The sequence below is a fragment of the Pieris rapae genome, chromosome 15 (assembly GCF_905147795.1).
Source record: "Pieris rapae chromosome 15, ilPieRapa1.1, whole genome shotgun sequence".
NCBI lineage: Eukaryota > Metazoa > Arthropoda > Insecta > Lepidoptera > Pieridae > Pieris > Pieris rapae.
The window spans coordinates 8,092,647-8,110,260 of record NC_059523.1 but is presented as its reverse complement, the minus strand read 5'-3'; the positions used below and the strand labels follow the sequence as shown (position 1 = coordinate 8,110,260).

At 33.9% G+C, this 17,614-nt stretch overlaps 1 protein-coding gene across 1 annotated transcript in view; it reads right to left on the bottom strand.

Moving 5' to 3' along the window:
- Window positions 1-17,614, bottom strand: part of LOC110996625 — a 41,486-nt gene that overhangs the window by 3,897 nt on the left and 19,975 nt on the right. Inside the window, exons 3-5 of the mRNA XM_022264387.2 lie at window positions 3,119-3,272; window positions 2,125-2,310; window positions 544-767 (exon numbers count right to left, since the gene is read on the bottom strand). Coding sequence (XP_022120079.2) covers window positions 544-767; window positions 2,125-2,310; window positions 3,119-3,272 — 564 coding nt within the window. The remainder of the gene's footprint in view (window positions 1-543; window positions 768-2,124; window positions 2,311-3,118; window positions 3,273-17,614) is intronic.

Here is a 17,614-nt window from a genome sequence, read left to right as displayed (position 1 = left end):
AACGTATTCTTTTTAAAGAAATATTTTAAACGTATATATTAAATATGTGACAATCTTTAAATATTCCGTGATTAAGCTCAGGTATTGTCCCTTCTAGTCCCCTGTTGTCATAATTCCTCATTCTCAGTCTGTGCCGATATTGTTTTTTTCTATTAAGTATCAGGTTGATTACTGTTGAAATTTCATTACTGTTGTCAACTTAAGAAAAAGGGTAATTGTACACCGAAATTTCCAACACGACTTTATCAACACATCGCATACAATATTAAAGAGAATAAATACAAGGTATAAATATAGAAAGAAATATGATTTAATTTTTCCTTATAATAACACATTACGGATAATTGACACCAGACACCAGTTCCTTATATCATCAAAGACGCAGAGTTTTAAAAGTTAGTATATAGAATATATTTGACGGGTAAATTATTTATATACCTACTTTCTGTGTTAATCCTACGTGAATCTTTGTAAATCAAAGGTAAAATGTAGGTGTAAACCCTGCTTTAAAATATTAAATCAATCCAAATTAAAATAACGTACCTGATTTCAATTTTGGAAACTATAGGCAGTTTCCATGGCAACAGGGTAACCAAGCCTTGTTTTCTATAATGCTCGAGTAGGCAAGCGACTGGTGCGCTCAACGACTCGTTGTACATATAGAAGTGACTCGCACCAAGTAGCCTGTTCAACTCAAACCATTCCATGAGCCACTCGTCCCGCGAGTATGAGAAGTGGAATGGTTTAACACATACGTGTAGTGTTTCCTGGAAAAAGTAAAAATATTTTCCATAAAAGTATATAAGGCGGTATCACTTAACATCAGGTGAGCCTCCTGCCCGTTTGCCCCCTGTTCTATAAAAAAAAGAAGTATTTTGACGTTTTGGCAGCCCTACTACACCGTATTGTTCTACATATATTAGTGCATTTATAAATTATTTTCGTCTATCATACTAGCTTTTTGTATTGGTGAATCGATATTAATTTAAATAAAGTAATAGAGAATTATCGTTTTGTATATATAAAATTATATCAATAATAATTACTGCATATACTATAAAAATATTATTAAACTAGATTCTTTGATAACGAAGATTAAAGTCATTTAGTTAAATAGCTTACAACGGACGGAAATTTAAAAACTGTCAGACTAAATTGGGGTAATTAATTTGGGCTGTCACGTACTTTAGGGTTGCGAAAAATATGTTTTTATATTTATACCTTTATTATAAAGGTCGTGTACTGATGTTCAAAGTGCCTTCAGATGTGCTTCAAAAATCACTAATAAAAAGGACTTATAAAATATGAAGCAATTTGACTTCTTCCTTCAGGAAAAGGGTACCATCTCTTTAAAGGCCTCAACGCATGATTCCATTTAAGCAGTATCATATCAGGTCTATCTATCATATCACTCCTACCTGTTTACCTTGTGATATAAAAAAGATCTGCTTCATGGCCTAAGGAAACTACGGGGGCTAATAGACTGTGCTTATTGCATGTTCAAGTTCAAGTTCGTTATCGTTTGGTTATTTAATGACTTCAGTACAAAGTTTTCAGGTTCTTTATACCAATTACATTAAACATAAAATTACCGAAAACATATAATAATAGGCCAATTTATAAGCTTATTTTACATAAAACTTTTTACTACCTTGGTGGTTCATTATTTTTACAAAGTTTTCTAGACATTACATCCACATATATGTTAATGTAATCAATATTAATATATATTTTTGATATATACATGGTATATATGCATCTGTATTACAAAAAAATATAGTTTAAGCAATTTAACCTTAAACTTAATGTACAATATATAATAAGTTAGTTGTTTGGAGTTATCGGATGTCAAATCAAATACAAATACAATCTTGGCCATCTTCATATAGATAGCATTGCTTTATCGTTTTTAGTGGGGAAAACGAGCCTACGGTATAAAGGGCAGTCATCACAGTCCATGGACACCTATTCTTAGTGGGTGCGTTGCCGGCTTTTGAGGGATGATTACACTCTAATTTTGAATAGTTGGAGGTCGTACCACTTAGGGATGTTCCAAATTGGGAGTCTATTCCATAGTTCGTAATCCTAAACACAGTACAAAATACTCCTATAAAACATATTCACCTCAATCCCGCTCTTAGGCTCGGTGTCAAGTACAGTAAGAAGGTTGGTAGGAGTTCTGTTAGGAGAGACGGCAGCTGCTATTGATATAGACGCGCCAACTGTTTCGTGCGGCTTCACTCCTGTATCGCGAAGAAGACAGAGCACGTACGTGGCGCTGTATTTTAAGTTCCAATTTTCACGTATCGGCTGAAAATCAAGATATTTCGAGAATATAATAAAGAGTAGTTAGGCTTAACGAGGGACTAAAACTGAGGTCGTGACAAAGTCAACGAACCAATCGTTTCCAAAGGTTTCTCTACTGCATTATTGATATTATCTCTTCCGGGGAGGAAGTCGGGAGAAAGTAATAAAACACAAACAGTTTATGTACGTAACAGGTGATCAAAGGGAAAAGGGGTGTAAATGAGCGGTCTTACAAGCAGGCTTTACCACGTGTGAAGCAATAGACCCTCTCCTTATTTACGTTTATACAATTAATGTAGAAAAATCAACCCAGACAAAAAAAATAGAAATATACAATACAGTTATCACTTATAACACGTTATTAAATTTTAATGGGCATCCCTACTTATCGGCCAAGACAGAGGGTGTATGACGAGTGAAAAAGCTGGCGAAAACACTGTTAAGTTATCAGGATAGTATCACTAAAAATGCTTCATTAATTAATAAAATTTATTCTTCAACGCGGTCCGCATACGACTGACTTTGAAAACTGAATTCATGTAGGCACGCTACAAACTTTGGTACTCTTATAAAATAGCAAATCAACATTTAGGAAAACCTGTAAATACAAGTAGCGGCACGAAACTCTAGCGCTGACCGTTATTGTGCAGATGTAAAAAAATAAGGTAACTGAGGGGGGCTAGCAGAATGAAGAGCGTCGATTGGCTCTCCAGTCGCATTCCGGCCCCCGCACCACAGTACACATGCGCAACAATCCCCTCCACGTATCGGCCAGCGCTAGATTTACGTGCCTATAATAGTAGTAACATACCTTGACTCTAGCTTTGAGCGTAAATGTACGGTTGTCTGGCAGCCAAAGCCGGCATACGACGGGATCAGCGCCGCGAGTTTTCGTAGCAGCAATGACGCGGACTGATGGTACAGTCCGACGCTCCACATAGGCTGAGTACACGTAGAATCTAAACCTGAAATTATTAGTCATGGTTAAAGTAAAAATAAAGCTCCCAATAAAATACACACTTATATACAGTGGAAATATTTTTAAAGAAAAACACTTTTTTAACGGATTAAAGTTACGTATTATTTATTGTATTTAAACTTATAATTATTGAAACATCATTTTTAATAATTATAAGTTTAAATACTACATAACTTCAATCCGTTAAAAAAGTGTTTTTATTTAAATCTGTAAAAGTTATGTTAATAAAAGACAATACTAAGTGGAAATATTTGATTGTAAAAGAGACTAAAAAAGTACTGGACTGGTTTAAATTTTTTAAGGATCTTACATTATTCCTGATGAGCTTAGGCTATAAAATATTTAAAAAACCAGCGAGGCTCCCGTATGGAAACTACAATTCAAGGTGTGATAAAAGACCAATAAAAATCTGTATATCGTATCGAGTACACAATAGAAACAGAGAACTATAACACGTCTACAAACCCACGACCCCATGTGACAAACTAGATCTTCTGTGCGTTTGTTTGTAATTAAAGTCCTTCTAAACGGCTGGATCGATTTTTATGAAGTTTTTTTAATGTACAACTCAAATAAACATCCCGTGTGAAGTCGGGATTAAACTGATATCATACCTATAAGGAGAATACTTTTAGAAATTTGTTTTTACCTCTTTCTACATGAAAAATGTGATACAAAAAAAACTATTTAAATTTAATAAAAACTTAAAGATTAGCGCCTTTGCTAAATCTTTCTGAGTTTCAATTAAATCCTTAATAAATTATTTTATATTTCATTAGGCTTGATACTTAATAATTACCTTAGCCTTTCTCATAACCGAAAATCTACGTAAATAGCAATAAAATAACAGTGCCCATGTGAATTGAATTAGTCACGACAACGTCTAAGGCTAGACTTTAATTAATAATAATAATGGGTTCTGTCGTCCGCCATTCGGTGCACATGTTCCTACCACTAGAGCCTGTTGCATTTTATGAATTATACGATTTAGCATCGTGACGAATGTTATACAGTTAGTTGATATACGCCAAGCAACGTCGTTACAAATAGGGCCAAAATTTTAAAAACTACCGTTGGAATATAAAAAGTGCAATAATTCAAAAATTATTTATTCATATATGTAACATAATGTATACTTATGAACGTCAAAAAAGAAATATATACTAAATGCTTTACTGCCAGTTCTCAAATCAAGGGCGCAGGATGGAAGATAAGAACTGGCAATAAATTCACCGCCACTCTGAAAGAAGCTGCAACCATTACACCATGTTCCATATGACATCTTGAGTAATAATAATAAAATAAATTAAAAACAAAGATTTGTCCTCTATCAGCTGGAGGCATGATGAAATAGGAGCACGCACTTACATACTCGTGAGAACAACACGCAAATACGTTGTAGAAACAACCAAATGCAACCTCGTCTTCGTACGGGCCCGGGTTTGTAAAAAAGCACTATAATCATTTATGTATAAATTAATAATCTGAAATCAAGAACCGACACTATCGACATACTTATATCTTTTCAGAGTGAATTCACAGTAGCGATATTGTGTATATTATGTTTTTAATATTATATATGTACTTACTTTTTTGTTATTTAATGTTTCTCGACAATATCGTATATGCATAGTCTGTAAGGATAATGTATGTATTTCTGTAATAAATAATCAATAATACCTCTTTATAATTTCTCAATGACAATTACTTGAGAGGCAACTAACATTTAGAAGTATCAGGTATTATTACGCTTTTTTCCTTTACCCAGGCCTTCTGTGACTGTTATTTTGTGAGCCTCAAACAAGGTTTGAAGATACTTTTTACCATTAAGGTTGTGTTTTTATGTTTTTCGCGAATTCGAAATTGATAGTCAAAGTAAGGGCAGACTTATATCAAATAAATAATTGTTAAATATGTTGAAAACTGTGTAAATAATAAAACAATATTCATTTAATATAATAACAACAACAACAACAAAATATCTTTACTCATCTAGATAAACAATTACTGTTATTAATGTCAAAAAATATATTGAAAATACACATTCATTTGCATATTTTTTCAATTTAAATTGACACTGTCGATCATTTGCGATAAATCATCATAGGTCATCGTCAGACCATTTTACGCTCCAACTATCCATTAGATGACGTCATAGCGACGGGAAATGGAAAATACGCCATCCAATGATAGGAAACTTGGAGGAAATTGTTGTTTTCAACTGAAAATGAACTTCTAAGCATGAGAAAAACATAAACGAAACTTTTCCGACGTCAGCATTTCCTAATATCCGAGTTCCATTGTTGCTTGTTGGACTCTTTCATTCAGGTCGAGAACACTTGGGATATAATGAGACTACTGACGAATATTAAACGCGGAAAAAGACGCTTTATAGAGCTCGTTAATTCGGATGCAGTTCATTCATTGGCAACAACTCCATTTCAGCAAAAAAGAGTGGGAACTCTCTACAAATATTATAAACGGCCATATAAAACGTATTAATTAGTATTCCTTGTTGTTACCATGGTTACGACGTATAAAAATTTAGAATTACTAAGAGAAGATTCAGAGTAAAGGCTCCTAATTATGTCTCCCGTAAGTCAAATCTTTACTAAGACTCGACTCGTTTTATAAGGCCGGAAAAAATGGTTCGGATGCGCTAATCTCTCAACGCGAAATATATGTAATAAAACGGGTTTTTTTATATAAAACTCATCAGCTTATGACTATTTTTATCTAATCTTGCCAACGCTTTGCAAACTTATACATGGATTATGAAGATGAAAATAAAATATACTGCTTAAATGTCACACAAAAATACCTAACATTAAAATGGATATAGAATATTAAACAAGAAAATAATAAACTCAAATTAATTACTATGAGGTGAGCAACTTTGAATATTTAATGCATCTTCTATATTTTTCCAAAATGTAACGTATTATTCATAATATTGCCAATTCATAAAATAGGGCCGATGGCTGGCCATGCGTCATATTCGTGAACCGGTGCTACTTGTGGTGACTGGTCGTACTTGAATTCGTGTATGCGGTGATATTAGTTGTTTCTACTACGTATTTGCCTGTTGTTCTTACGAGTATGTAAGTGCGTGCTCCTATTTCACCATGTCTCCTGCTGATAGAGGACAAATCTTTATTTTTAATTTGTTTTATTATTCTTTATTACTCAAGATGTCATATGGAACATGGTGTAATGGTTGCAGCTCCTTAGAAACGTCGTGTAAACGAAAAAACTTGGCGATTAAAAAGATTGCCGGAGACTTTATTGCCAGTTCTTCTCTTCCGTTCTACGCCCTTGATTTGAGAATTGGGAGTAAATGTAAAATTAGGATCATTTAAATACATTAAATTTCTTTATTTTGACGTTCATAAGTGTACATTATTTTACCAACATGAATAAATGATTTTGAATTTAGAATATACAGCCTAAGAGAATGCCTTAATTAAGAAGCTACCGGTTTTCATTGGACCATTATATTTTATATTAATCAAGTATCACAAAAGCTATAACCTATTAAACATCACACATCATCTTCACCATTTATCGAATTACTTAAAATCTGAAATTCCATATACAAAATTATGATTGCGTATCTGTTAATTCAACGATATATGGCATACTTATAATTGCGTCACTTTTGTAAGTGCACCTTCTTATTTCACCACGAGGCAGCCTTTTATAGAACACAGTTTTGTTAGTTGGGGCGATATAACACTACATAATAGCTACAACTATTTGAATGAATTTCCTGTGTAATAAAACAAACTGATACGATCTGTATCATGACAAAAGATAACATTTACACTGTAAGCGTGACAAATTGTCCTATACATTGTAATTACCTATCATTAGTTGCCTGTAATTACAGGTTTTTTTTTATAATTAAATAATGCACGAAGAATACTTAACTGACAGCAAAGGTATTTTCAAACCGAAGCGACATAATGCCTTCATGAAAACAGCGCATTTTCTCACTGAAAAATCGGAAATACAACGAAAGACCCCCAAGGCGTTTGCAGGACGATTAGACTTCATTCAAAGTGCCTGCTCGTTTGCATTCTCATAAAAAAATATGGCTGATATAAAATGTTTTTAGCAAAAACTCGAAGTGTACCACCTTTATATAACCCTATATATTAACGATGTACCGTCAAACAACAATGATTCAAGCTTACAAGCGTCTTAAAATCTTGCCAGTTTTCATACTTTCTACGCCCGTGACTTGCAAAAAATGTTTAGAGTTAACAAATTAAATCTGTCGTTCATAAGTTATTGTACAATAACACACTCTATCTCCGCATATTCTTTTATACCCATAACGCGGTTATCATAAAATCTATTAAGCCACAAAATCTATTGAAAATGATGAAAAACATTTCCGTGATTTTTCAGCTTTAATAAAAGCCCCTCTCGTCACGTGGAGAGAATAGATTGATGGCTGCCCGCGTACACCGATAAATCTTTTTATAAAAAAAACTCTACCGCAATATTGATTTCAGTAGTTTGAACATACGAATTACGAATATAGAGTTTTTATAGAGGGATTAAATGCTGTGTAATTTTTAATTCAGGCTTAAAAGCCCGTGTCAAATTCCTTCGCTTGATGTTTTAACCTGTGCAATATTCAATCGACTGTTAAGGTCGTACCATATGTACACATTTGAAGTATAGCTTAGGCATATATTATGATCCTTTTTTTATAGGCAATTATGTGATTCATAGTCGATTAATATGTATGACTGCAGTGTGTCAATAATCAACTTAGAATCTAACCATATGACCGGTTTTAACGATGTACACTTTAAGATACACTCATAATTAAGCTTAAACTAATATCGAAGTAGAATTTATCAATGCACAGAGTTCTAAGGCATCTCGGTATGAGAATCATCATCAGTACGTTTAGAATAACACGGTTCTAAATTATCGACATGTTTGTAGATGCCATTAGTCAGTTTCATATAAAAATTGATATAATATTTTCAATCCTAAAATTTTTGAAAAAATAAAATATAGTCTATTTTGACTCTCGCCATATGTAAATTAGAGCTAACTAAAAATACCTATGTATATCTATATGAGATAAAACAACTTTAAATATGTTCGACTGTCTTTATAAATATAAATCAGAAGGGTCGGAAAAAGGCATAAGCTACCTTTATCCCTGAAATATCTCAATCCTTCGGGAATACCCACGTAGTTAATATCCAACGGTTGAAGTTCCCTAGTTCAATAAAGACTAAAAATAGTACTTTATTTGTACGAAACGTTACGTCATTGAAACTATTGTTAACAAAATATCTATCACAATATAAAAAAAAATATAATCTTGGCCTCAGAATGTTTGTGTTTCTTAGCTCTTTATTTTATAGACAAGTGGGTGATCAGCGTTTTGTAACCGACACATCTGTACGTGGTTTGGCTTCAATGGACTTTTAGCACACATTAAACACTCACTTGTACTGTGCAAAACATGGTGAGGCAAACCAGCATGCATTGGAACCAAAAAGTTGTGTCAGGCACAGAAGGCTGATAATTTGCAACGAAAAACAAAAAAACGAAACAGATACTAAAATTCAAGCTTCTGGCGGCACGACTTTTTAAATATATATAATAACAAACGACAAACGAGCTTGCTTGGGACGCAAAGAGGCAGTCATCGCAGCCCAAATACACCCATTTTTAGTGGCTGCGTTGCCGGCCTTTAAGGGAGGAGTACGCTCGAATTTCGAATAGTTGTGAGTCGTATCTCCCAGGGAAGAGCCCGCCGGTAGTCGATTCCACAGTTCGCAAGTTCGCAAAAGAAAATGCCTTGTGAAACAGACTGTGGAAGATTTCCAGCCATCAAGGTGATGTTGGTGAAATTTCTTTTTTTTATTAGGTGCATGTTATTACAGGTTTATTAACTACCTCAGATCAACGCTGCACGCTAAAAATCACGCTAAACATAACGAAGAGGTCCATACTTCATCCTATTGAAATATATATTTCCATTGAGGATGGCTAATTACAACGCTATGACCCAATTAACGCAGGCGAAACTGTGAAGTACAATAAGTTTATCAATTAAATTATGGTTTACAAGACGCCAACGTTCAACACGCAAAACTCCTGTTTAAAACATGTTTTCTTCATTTAAATAATATTTTTTTAATTAAAATTTTTATTGAAACGACATACTCTCTATCTCTTTCACACATTGTTCCGTCCTTGTCGTACGACTTTCTAGATCTAGTGTGTTCAGCCTGGCTTCGAGAATCTTCCAATTTTCACTCTCTCTGGCGTATCATTTCGTTATATTCTCCCACCTAGAAATTTCGTTCTAGAATATTCCTTTATCAAAGTGGTATAACTGGCCCTGAAACTGTCAGATTTTTTTTCAGGCTCCTGAAAACTAGGGTAACATTCTGTAAATTACGATTGTATAATATGTGATTGACCCTCATGCGTGTGTATATATATATATATGTGTGTGTGTGTGTGTGTATAGAGTCTGAGACAGAAGTAGATTTTTTATATAAGATTTTACACTAAATGTTTCCCTTCAAAATTGAGGCCCATACAAAGAGCAGTCCGTTTAAAGCTCAGGATTGAGTCGCCTATACTTAGGCCCCAAACTACTCGAATGATAATAAAAGATCACCAACAAAATTATTTGCGAAATACAAAAATGTAAAGAATATACTGTTCCCAAAGGGATTTCTCAACCATAACAAGAATTCGTACTTAACATTGCTGGGTAATGTCATCGCACTCACGTCAAAATGATTACACCCGGATGTTGCGAGGGAAAATTATTTTCTATTTTCTCGATATTGGACGGGAAAATTACAATAGGGCTGGCAAATGTGAAGATAACGTTTGAAGGTCACACGATATTGGATTTTGAATAACCCTTTATCACATGTTTCTTTTTCACTGATACTTCAAATTCCGAACAATAGAACCTGGTACATGAAGATGACATTAAAGAGAACCTAGATGTTTTTTTATTTGCACGGCAAACAGTGGTTCAGAATGTGACCAAAGCAACAATATTTATCACTCGTAGACCTTTAATTTCCTTTAAAATCCAGTGAAATCCTTTTTGTTTCAAGTTGTCCGGAGGCATATAGTCTCTCCCTAAGCATTCTTTCCAGCATTTAAGTCCGTATTCTATTATATTATTTTCAAGAACTTAAAAAAAAATCATTTGCGCATCCCCCTGCCCCCGAAAAATGCAAGGGCCTCCACTAAAACCACACTACAAGCTCCGTGGTCGAAGTCGTAATTAACCGGGTCCTCAAAGATAGATTCAAATGCTATCATACCATTATTTTCGTATGAAGTTTGATGTATTTGACAGCGCTCAAGATTTGATTGTTACTTGAGATATGGAATAGAATATGGATCAGAAAAATAAAAATAGGCTTGCTCTAAAGTATAGAACTGAGCAACAAACTTGTGTCAAGTAGGTAATTAGAAGAATATGACACTGAGCATATGACCTTTGTGGGTGCATTCTCATTTAGTACTAAAAATATAAAATGTCTCTTCCGACGATTTAGATAAAATGTGGCGTCTATGCAGTCTAGATGCATTCATTCGAAATGCATTGAGATGTTTTCGAGAATACATTGTATTTTTAATACAATCTCTTAGTATGTTACGTATTTCCATTTAAAATATATCCCAGATAATACGTATATAAATATATTATAAAAATGAGGATATAAATGTTAGTAAATATAAATAAAGTCTAATGAAAAACAGATAAAACTTAAATAAAACGTGTTTTATTTTAACGCGTTGCCACATAGTATTAAATAAAATATTGTCATATTTTGGTACTAAAATACAAAACAGTAGAACCCGATAGATCAATGTAATTACTTTGATATAGTGATTGATGGCGTATCTAAAAATATTTGGACATTTTCGGCAGGTTTTAAGAGCTCTATATCATTTTTGCAGAGCAGAACATATACTGTAAAACTTCTTCTTTTTCTTTTTTATTCCCATATACGGTCTCCGCGCTATTCCCGGCTAACAGTTAGCAACTAATAACTCGCGATGACATCCCTATGAAAAGGAAGTTCAAGAAGTGGCGGCCGAAGAATAACAGCTCAGCTCAAAAAAGACAGCACCCAGACTAGATGGTGTTCACGGAAAAGTCTGGTTGCATGTCCTTAACGAGGTTTCGGGAGTTGCTCACCTATATTTTACAGAACGGCCACATCCCAAGTAGCTGAAAGACGGGAAAACTTGTATTATTAAAGAAATCCCCATATCCTATAGGCTAATTGATTTATCAAGCGGGTGCTAGTAGCCCGCATAGTAAACCTTGCAACGTATGGGCCAGATTTGGCTGATACTCAATTCGGTTTCCGCGCGCCCGGTCCACGTCGCCGTCGTTGCAAGCCTAAGAGATGTTTGCGAGGAGACACCATCGCCTGGAATAGCATTATTGATGGCTTAACTAATCTTCCACGACGAACCAGTACCTCCGGCGCATGACAAGGTCTTACCAAATACAATAATCCTACCTTGCGGCCCGAACTGTCATAATATACTGTCAACCTTAGTCAACCAATTGCGTAAATATATATATTTATATATATATACTAAATGCAGTTAAATAATTGTATTCACCCTATACATATTGAAACTATTCAAACTTTCTCTTTAACCTTAATTACCTGAAGTTAATCTAAACCCAGCCCGACTTGCAGCTTTAATTATAAGTTTAACTGTGTTAATTCCAATTGAACGAATACTAAAAATTAAACAAAATTGGATTACTTTCGGATCTCTTTACAAAACAAGCGACGTGCTTTGAGACGGAACGACCATCTCCTATTAAATGCTCATTATGTAAATACGTTGACTGCTTCTACTTTATATTTTAAGTAACAGCTTTAGTGATTTTTACTATTCAGAAATTCCTAATTTTTTACGCCTGAGAAGTGTGAAATATCATTAAAATCTTTACAAAATGTTGATGTTCTTGTTGAAACTATCATCGTATCGCCACAAACATTTTAGTACTGGGCCTCAGATTTTTGTATATAATAAAATTATATATGAAACATATGTGCTTGATACACGCCGCGGCAGGAAGGAAACAACAGATGTTGAAGAGGAAATAAGATATATTAAAAACGCTATTAACAACTCATTAGTCCCAACAGATATTGTGGAGAAAAAATTCTTAATAAAGCACACATTTGAACTGACCAAAAAGGGAAGGTCTGCAATGCCGCCACAGGCACAAAATCCACAAGTAGGTGCTATATTTGTGGAGCAACTTCGGAAGATTTCAATAAATTTGACTACTCAAGAGAAGTGAATTTTGCAGCCTTTTGCAGAATTTTCTGCATTTAAAGAAAAAGCTGTAATCAGGATATTTTTAATCGCATTCCATTTACTTCTGATCCTATGCTAAGTTGCATGAGGACTGTAAAAAAAGGAATACTGGTACATATCTACCTGAAACTAAGGCCATGTCTGCAACTGCAGACCACAATATATCAAAAAGTTCATCGGAGAGTGAAGAAGAATGCCCATAAACTAGCATTTTTACGTTATTTTCCTTTGTACAGACAGAAAATTGTATTATTCCGTTTTTTTGTAAACATATATACAGTTATATATATATATATAGTAATAAGTGTATATTTGTAAACATATGTACACTTAAGTGTATATATACTCTTGTGAAAAATTGTTTTTTTACTTATTTGCATTATTTAGATACAAATTCAGCATAAAAATATTTTTGGCCGCGTAGATCGTGCAAATACCACTCTGTGAGCTGTCGACTTTTTACGCAAGCCGTAAGAAGATTAAAATTAAATAAAAATCATAACAGAATAGGCACAAAATTTATGTGCCTTATATTCGTATGTTTTTCACGGTGATGAAATTAATTAACGTTTTTGATACGTTATCTGCGATGTTAAGTGGCTACATAGATAAAATATGAAAAGTATACATGTTAATATAAAACAGAAAATAACATATTTAATGTACTTTCTGCTATTATTTGTTACGTAAATACATATTAAGCAAAAACTTAGGGCCTAATTCGTGGATCTGTTTCTTGATCAATTGTTTTTCTAATAGGCAAGTAAGTGAGAAAATATTGTAGAGGGATACTCATGCTATTCGAAAGATATTTTCCTCTAACGCGTGATCAGATTCGAACTCCCGGACTCAGGGTTAAGAGAATGCACGCACCCTCAAGCCACTAGGCCAACACTACTCTCATACAAATACAATCAACATACTGAAAATATTCCAAAAACATTTGATAATACTTTTTCAATTTAAGTATCTATTGAATATAATAAAAAAATATTTTCGACCCAAATGATCGCTTTTTTCAAGCATTTCGCTTTCAACAGACTTACTAGATTTCAGTTAATAAATAATAAATCAGTGGCACTAAAACCTCTTTAGGTCTTGGCCTCAGATTTTTGAATCTGTTTCATGATCATTTATAAATCTAATAGGCAAGTAGGTGATCAGCCTCCAGTGCCTGACACACGCCGTCGACTGTTTGGGTCTAAGACATGTCGGTTTCCTCACGATGTTTACCTTCACCGTTGAGCAATTAAATGCGCACATAGAAAGAAACTCCATTGGTGCATAACCGAGGATAGAAACTACGACCTCGGGTATAAGAGTCGCACGCGGAAGCAACTAGGCCACCACTGCTCGCTAACACACTGATTTCAGTTAATAATAACCTATTTTTTTCAAACTTCAATACATTTATATCAGTTGCAGTTTATTACTACATAATAGTAGTATTATATACAAAACAGATTACACAATCCAGCTAAAGACCACTTTCATTTAATATTCCGCTTAGAATACTAAAACAGATAATATCGGGCAAGTTCACATTTGATATATTGTACCCCCAGGCGTTTATTATGAAGGGAGAAGCAATATTCGTCAATAGTAAACTACGTTGAGTCAAATGCAAATTCCAAGACACTAATTAAATTCCATTGAGACAGCAAATCTTATTGAATATCCTAGGGCCCTGAGTACTCTTGACTGTTTTATGAGTTACCGTGTGTGCGCATAGTAATAATTATTCATGCAGGTAATACTTTATTCGTGAGATTCCATATCTAGTGGGACAAACTTTCGGTCTTGGCCTCATAATTTCTAGATATTTTTATCTTTATTTATTTATTTTCTCACAAAACTTCAAACTTGATAAATTACAACTATTTATTAATCTATGTAAATAATTGTCATTCTTCTTTTGAGGGATAGTTATTGTTTATGTTTTATTGATATATTTTTCTTCCAAAGCTATTAATGCATAGAACGATTGTATACGGTGTTAACCTGCGAACCTGTCTCTGGTTAAGAAAACTCCAACTTCACTGTTCTCTGTTTTTACTGTCACAATACGAAAATTCTCATCCAAAATGTTAAATCTTTGTATGACGAAATGAAACATGATTCTCAGCTACAAACAAAAGCCCACATCACTTTATGAAGGCAGTGGCGGTATAAAATATGTAAGCTGGTAGCATAAATGCCAGTTTAAAAATAGCACATCTTTTCTTACATTACATTTATAATCATGGCTATCTTAAACAGAGTGATATGTATCTCAGTTGAGTGAGTAAAAAACCACAAGAAATCTGTATCTTAACTATATAGTTTTACAACATCTTGGACAAAGATAAATCGTTGAAAGAAGGGACCGACATTTTTATTGGTCGCATTTTTTTATTGATGTTATTTCACAGTTTAATTACACTGCAATAATTCAAGCATGGATTCGCGCAAAGTTCTAATTTAATGGCACTTTAGTTTATCTTCAAATACAAATATACACAACAGTTTTCATTAATCCGCTATCACAAACACTAGCTTCACAAATAAGTCTACAAAACTATCGAAAAACTCAAACTCCAACGAACAGCAAAAAAAATTCAATATTTAATGACACAAACTCTATCAAAGCGAATAAACATTAAGGCCGGTAAATATGACTATTACTGCATGCTTTTTCCTATTTATTTACTGTAATGTATACTGATAACCGTGGCATCGTGTACGTGAATATAAAGATATCGACAAATCTTTATAATTATTACTGTAATACCGCCGATTAGCTTAAGTACTACGTAAATTTTACGTTGTGTTTGAACAACACCGTCCACCTAGGAATATGAAATAAAAGTAAGGAAAGATAGGAAAATGGTGCAGAGGATGAGAGAAAATCGTTTGAAAGCGAAATCGAGACATGAGAAAATAAACTAAAGTCAATAAAATAATTGTTGACCATTGAATGTAGCCGTCATAAAAACTTCTTATTGCTAAAGCACTATATTCGATTTGAAATGTTTGCAACTTGATCAGAGAGTCGGAAATTTCGTAATTTCAAGCGGAATTCAGATGCATTTTGAAAGCGAACGCCGGTTTTCGATGCAATTCCTGCGTCAATCGCTCTTATCCCATTTTATTAACGTGACATTGCAAAATCCTAAAAATGCGCTGAAATTCCTCTTTTCATATTTGGAATTCTAGCAATTATAACCGCTTCGGTCCAGCGCTTTTTATTATGGAAACGACGTAAGGATTTTTTAAATTGTTTTTATTTTAGTCTGTGGTTATACGTTGATTTTAATAAAATGTGATATCCGTGTGAAAACTGTGAAAACACTTTGGCAAGTTTATTTCTCTAAAATCTCTGGATCGGAACAACGTCTTTATTGTTAATTTAGCATACTATACTTATATTATAACAGTAAGACCACCCATACAGTCCTTGACTTCTTCTCTTGTTCTCTTTTTCAGCTGTTTTATCATATTGTGATTTCCTTTTTTATTTCGTAATCCTACTGCTTACATAAATTATATATAATTACAAACAAATACACTGAAAATATAGCCAAAGATGGAATTCATCATACATTTTACTACAAAAAGATTTACAAAAGGGACCAAACAAACAATAAGTATTCAATACATTAAACTAATATTGTGATCAATTTATTTAACTAAGCCTAATTTGGTTGTGTTGTGTGACGGTGTAAAAGTACGTGATGGTGTGTATGTGGGGTGTGTTCATGATGCAGGTGATTTGGCGCTATGGATATTCTTAATACACTTTTTAACCACATTCTGCGATAGCCTAAACAAGTCAAGGCTTAAATAGTGGTCTTTGTATATCCGGGCTGCACGATACAAATACAAGTTATATGATTGTCCTTATTATTCAACTAGCGACCCGCCCCGGCTTCGCACGGGTGCAATGCTGATACTAAATACACTACAGAAAATCTGTGAACGTTGTATATAGGGTTGTATGTGGGTTATCCATAAGAGACAGACATATACCATCACGGACTTTTCTGTAGACCTTTTCAATGTGTACAATACTTAGTACATTATTTTGATTATCATTCCTGCTTTGACGGTCAAATTAGCTCCGGATTTAATTTCGCCGTTTGTTAAATATAGCGAGAATTAAATGCAAACATGCATTTTCATACATAGGAATTTGAAATAAACGGAGAGTTCAGTTTTACTGACAAATATACAGCGTTCGCGACGTCCTATGAATTTTAACCAAAGCTTAAGCTATTTAAGTGTAAAAATCTGATCAGGCGTTGGAAAGTAATGAACCGATTTCCTTGAGCGAAGAAAATTTAGATTAAAATGGAGCCTGCGATATTATACATTTTAGCTCCAAGATTACTTATATAAAAGTCGTTATATATTTTAACGATATTAAGCAAAATTGTCTATTTATTTTGATGATATTTTATTTAAATTATATATAAAAAGTTTAATTAATTTTTAATCTTCACTAAAAGTCAACACTCATTAAAAATTTTGTTTGAACATAGGTGCAAATGTTATTTATTCGGTTTATATTTTAAATACTAACTACCAATAATCTTATAAAAAAATCGAGAGAGAATACGAAATTCGACCCGTATAGGTGATAGGGGTGGAATTCGTCGACGATGTCCGCCGTTCCACAACTAAGCGTGTTTCAAGGCAGTTATTGCCGCGCACCACCACTTTGTGGAACCAGCTGCCCACTGAAGTATTTCCGAACCAATTTGACTTTTGGTCCCTCAATAAAAAACGTACCCATTTTTAAAAGGCCGACAATGCACTCGCCAACCCTCAGGCATTGAGAGTGTATGGACACCGTGACAGTGACCGTAACAGTGACACCGCCGCCCCCAGGATTTTCTCGTGTCATGCCTAGCGTATAATATTTTAGCAAGTTATTATTATTACCCGAACACCTAACTTAGGCAGCTTATCTGAAATTGAATG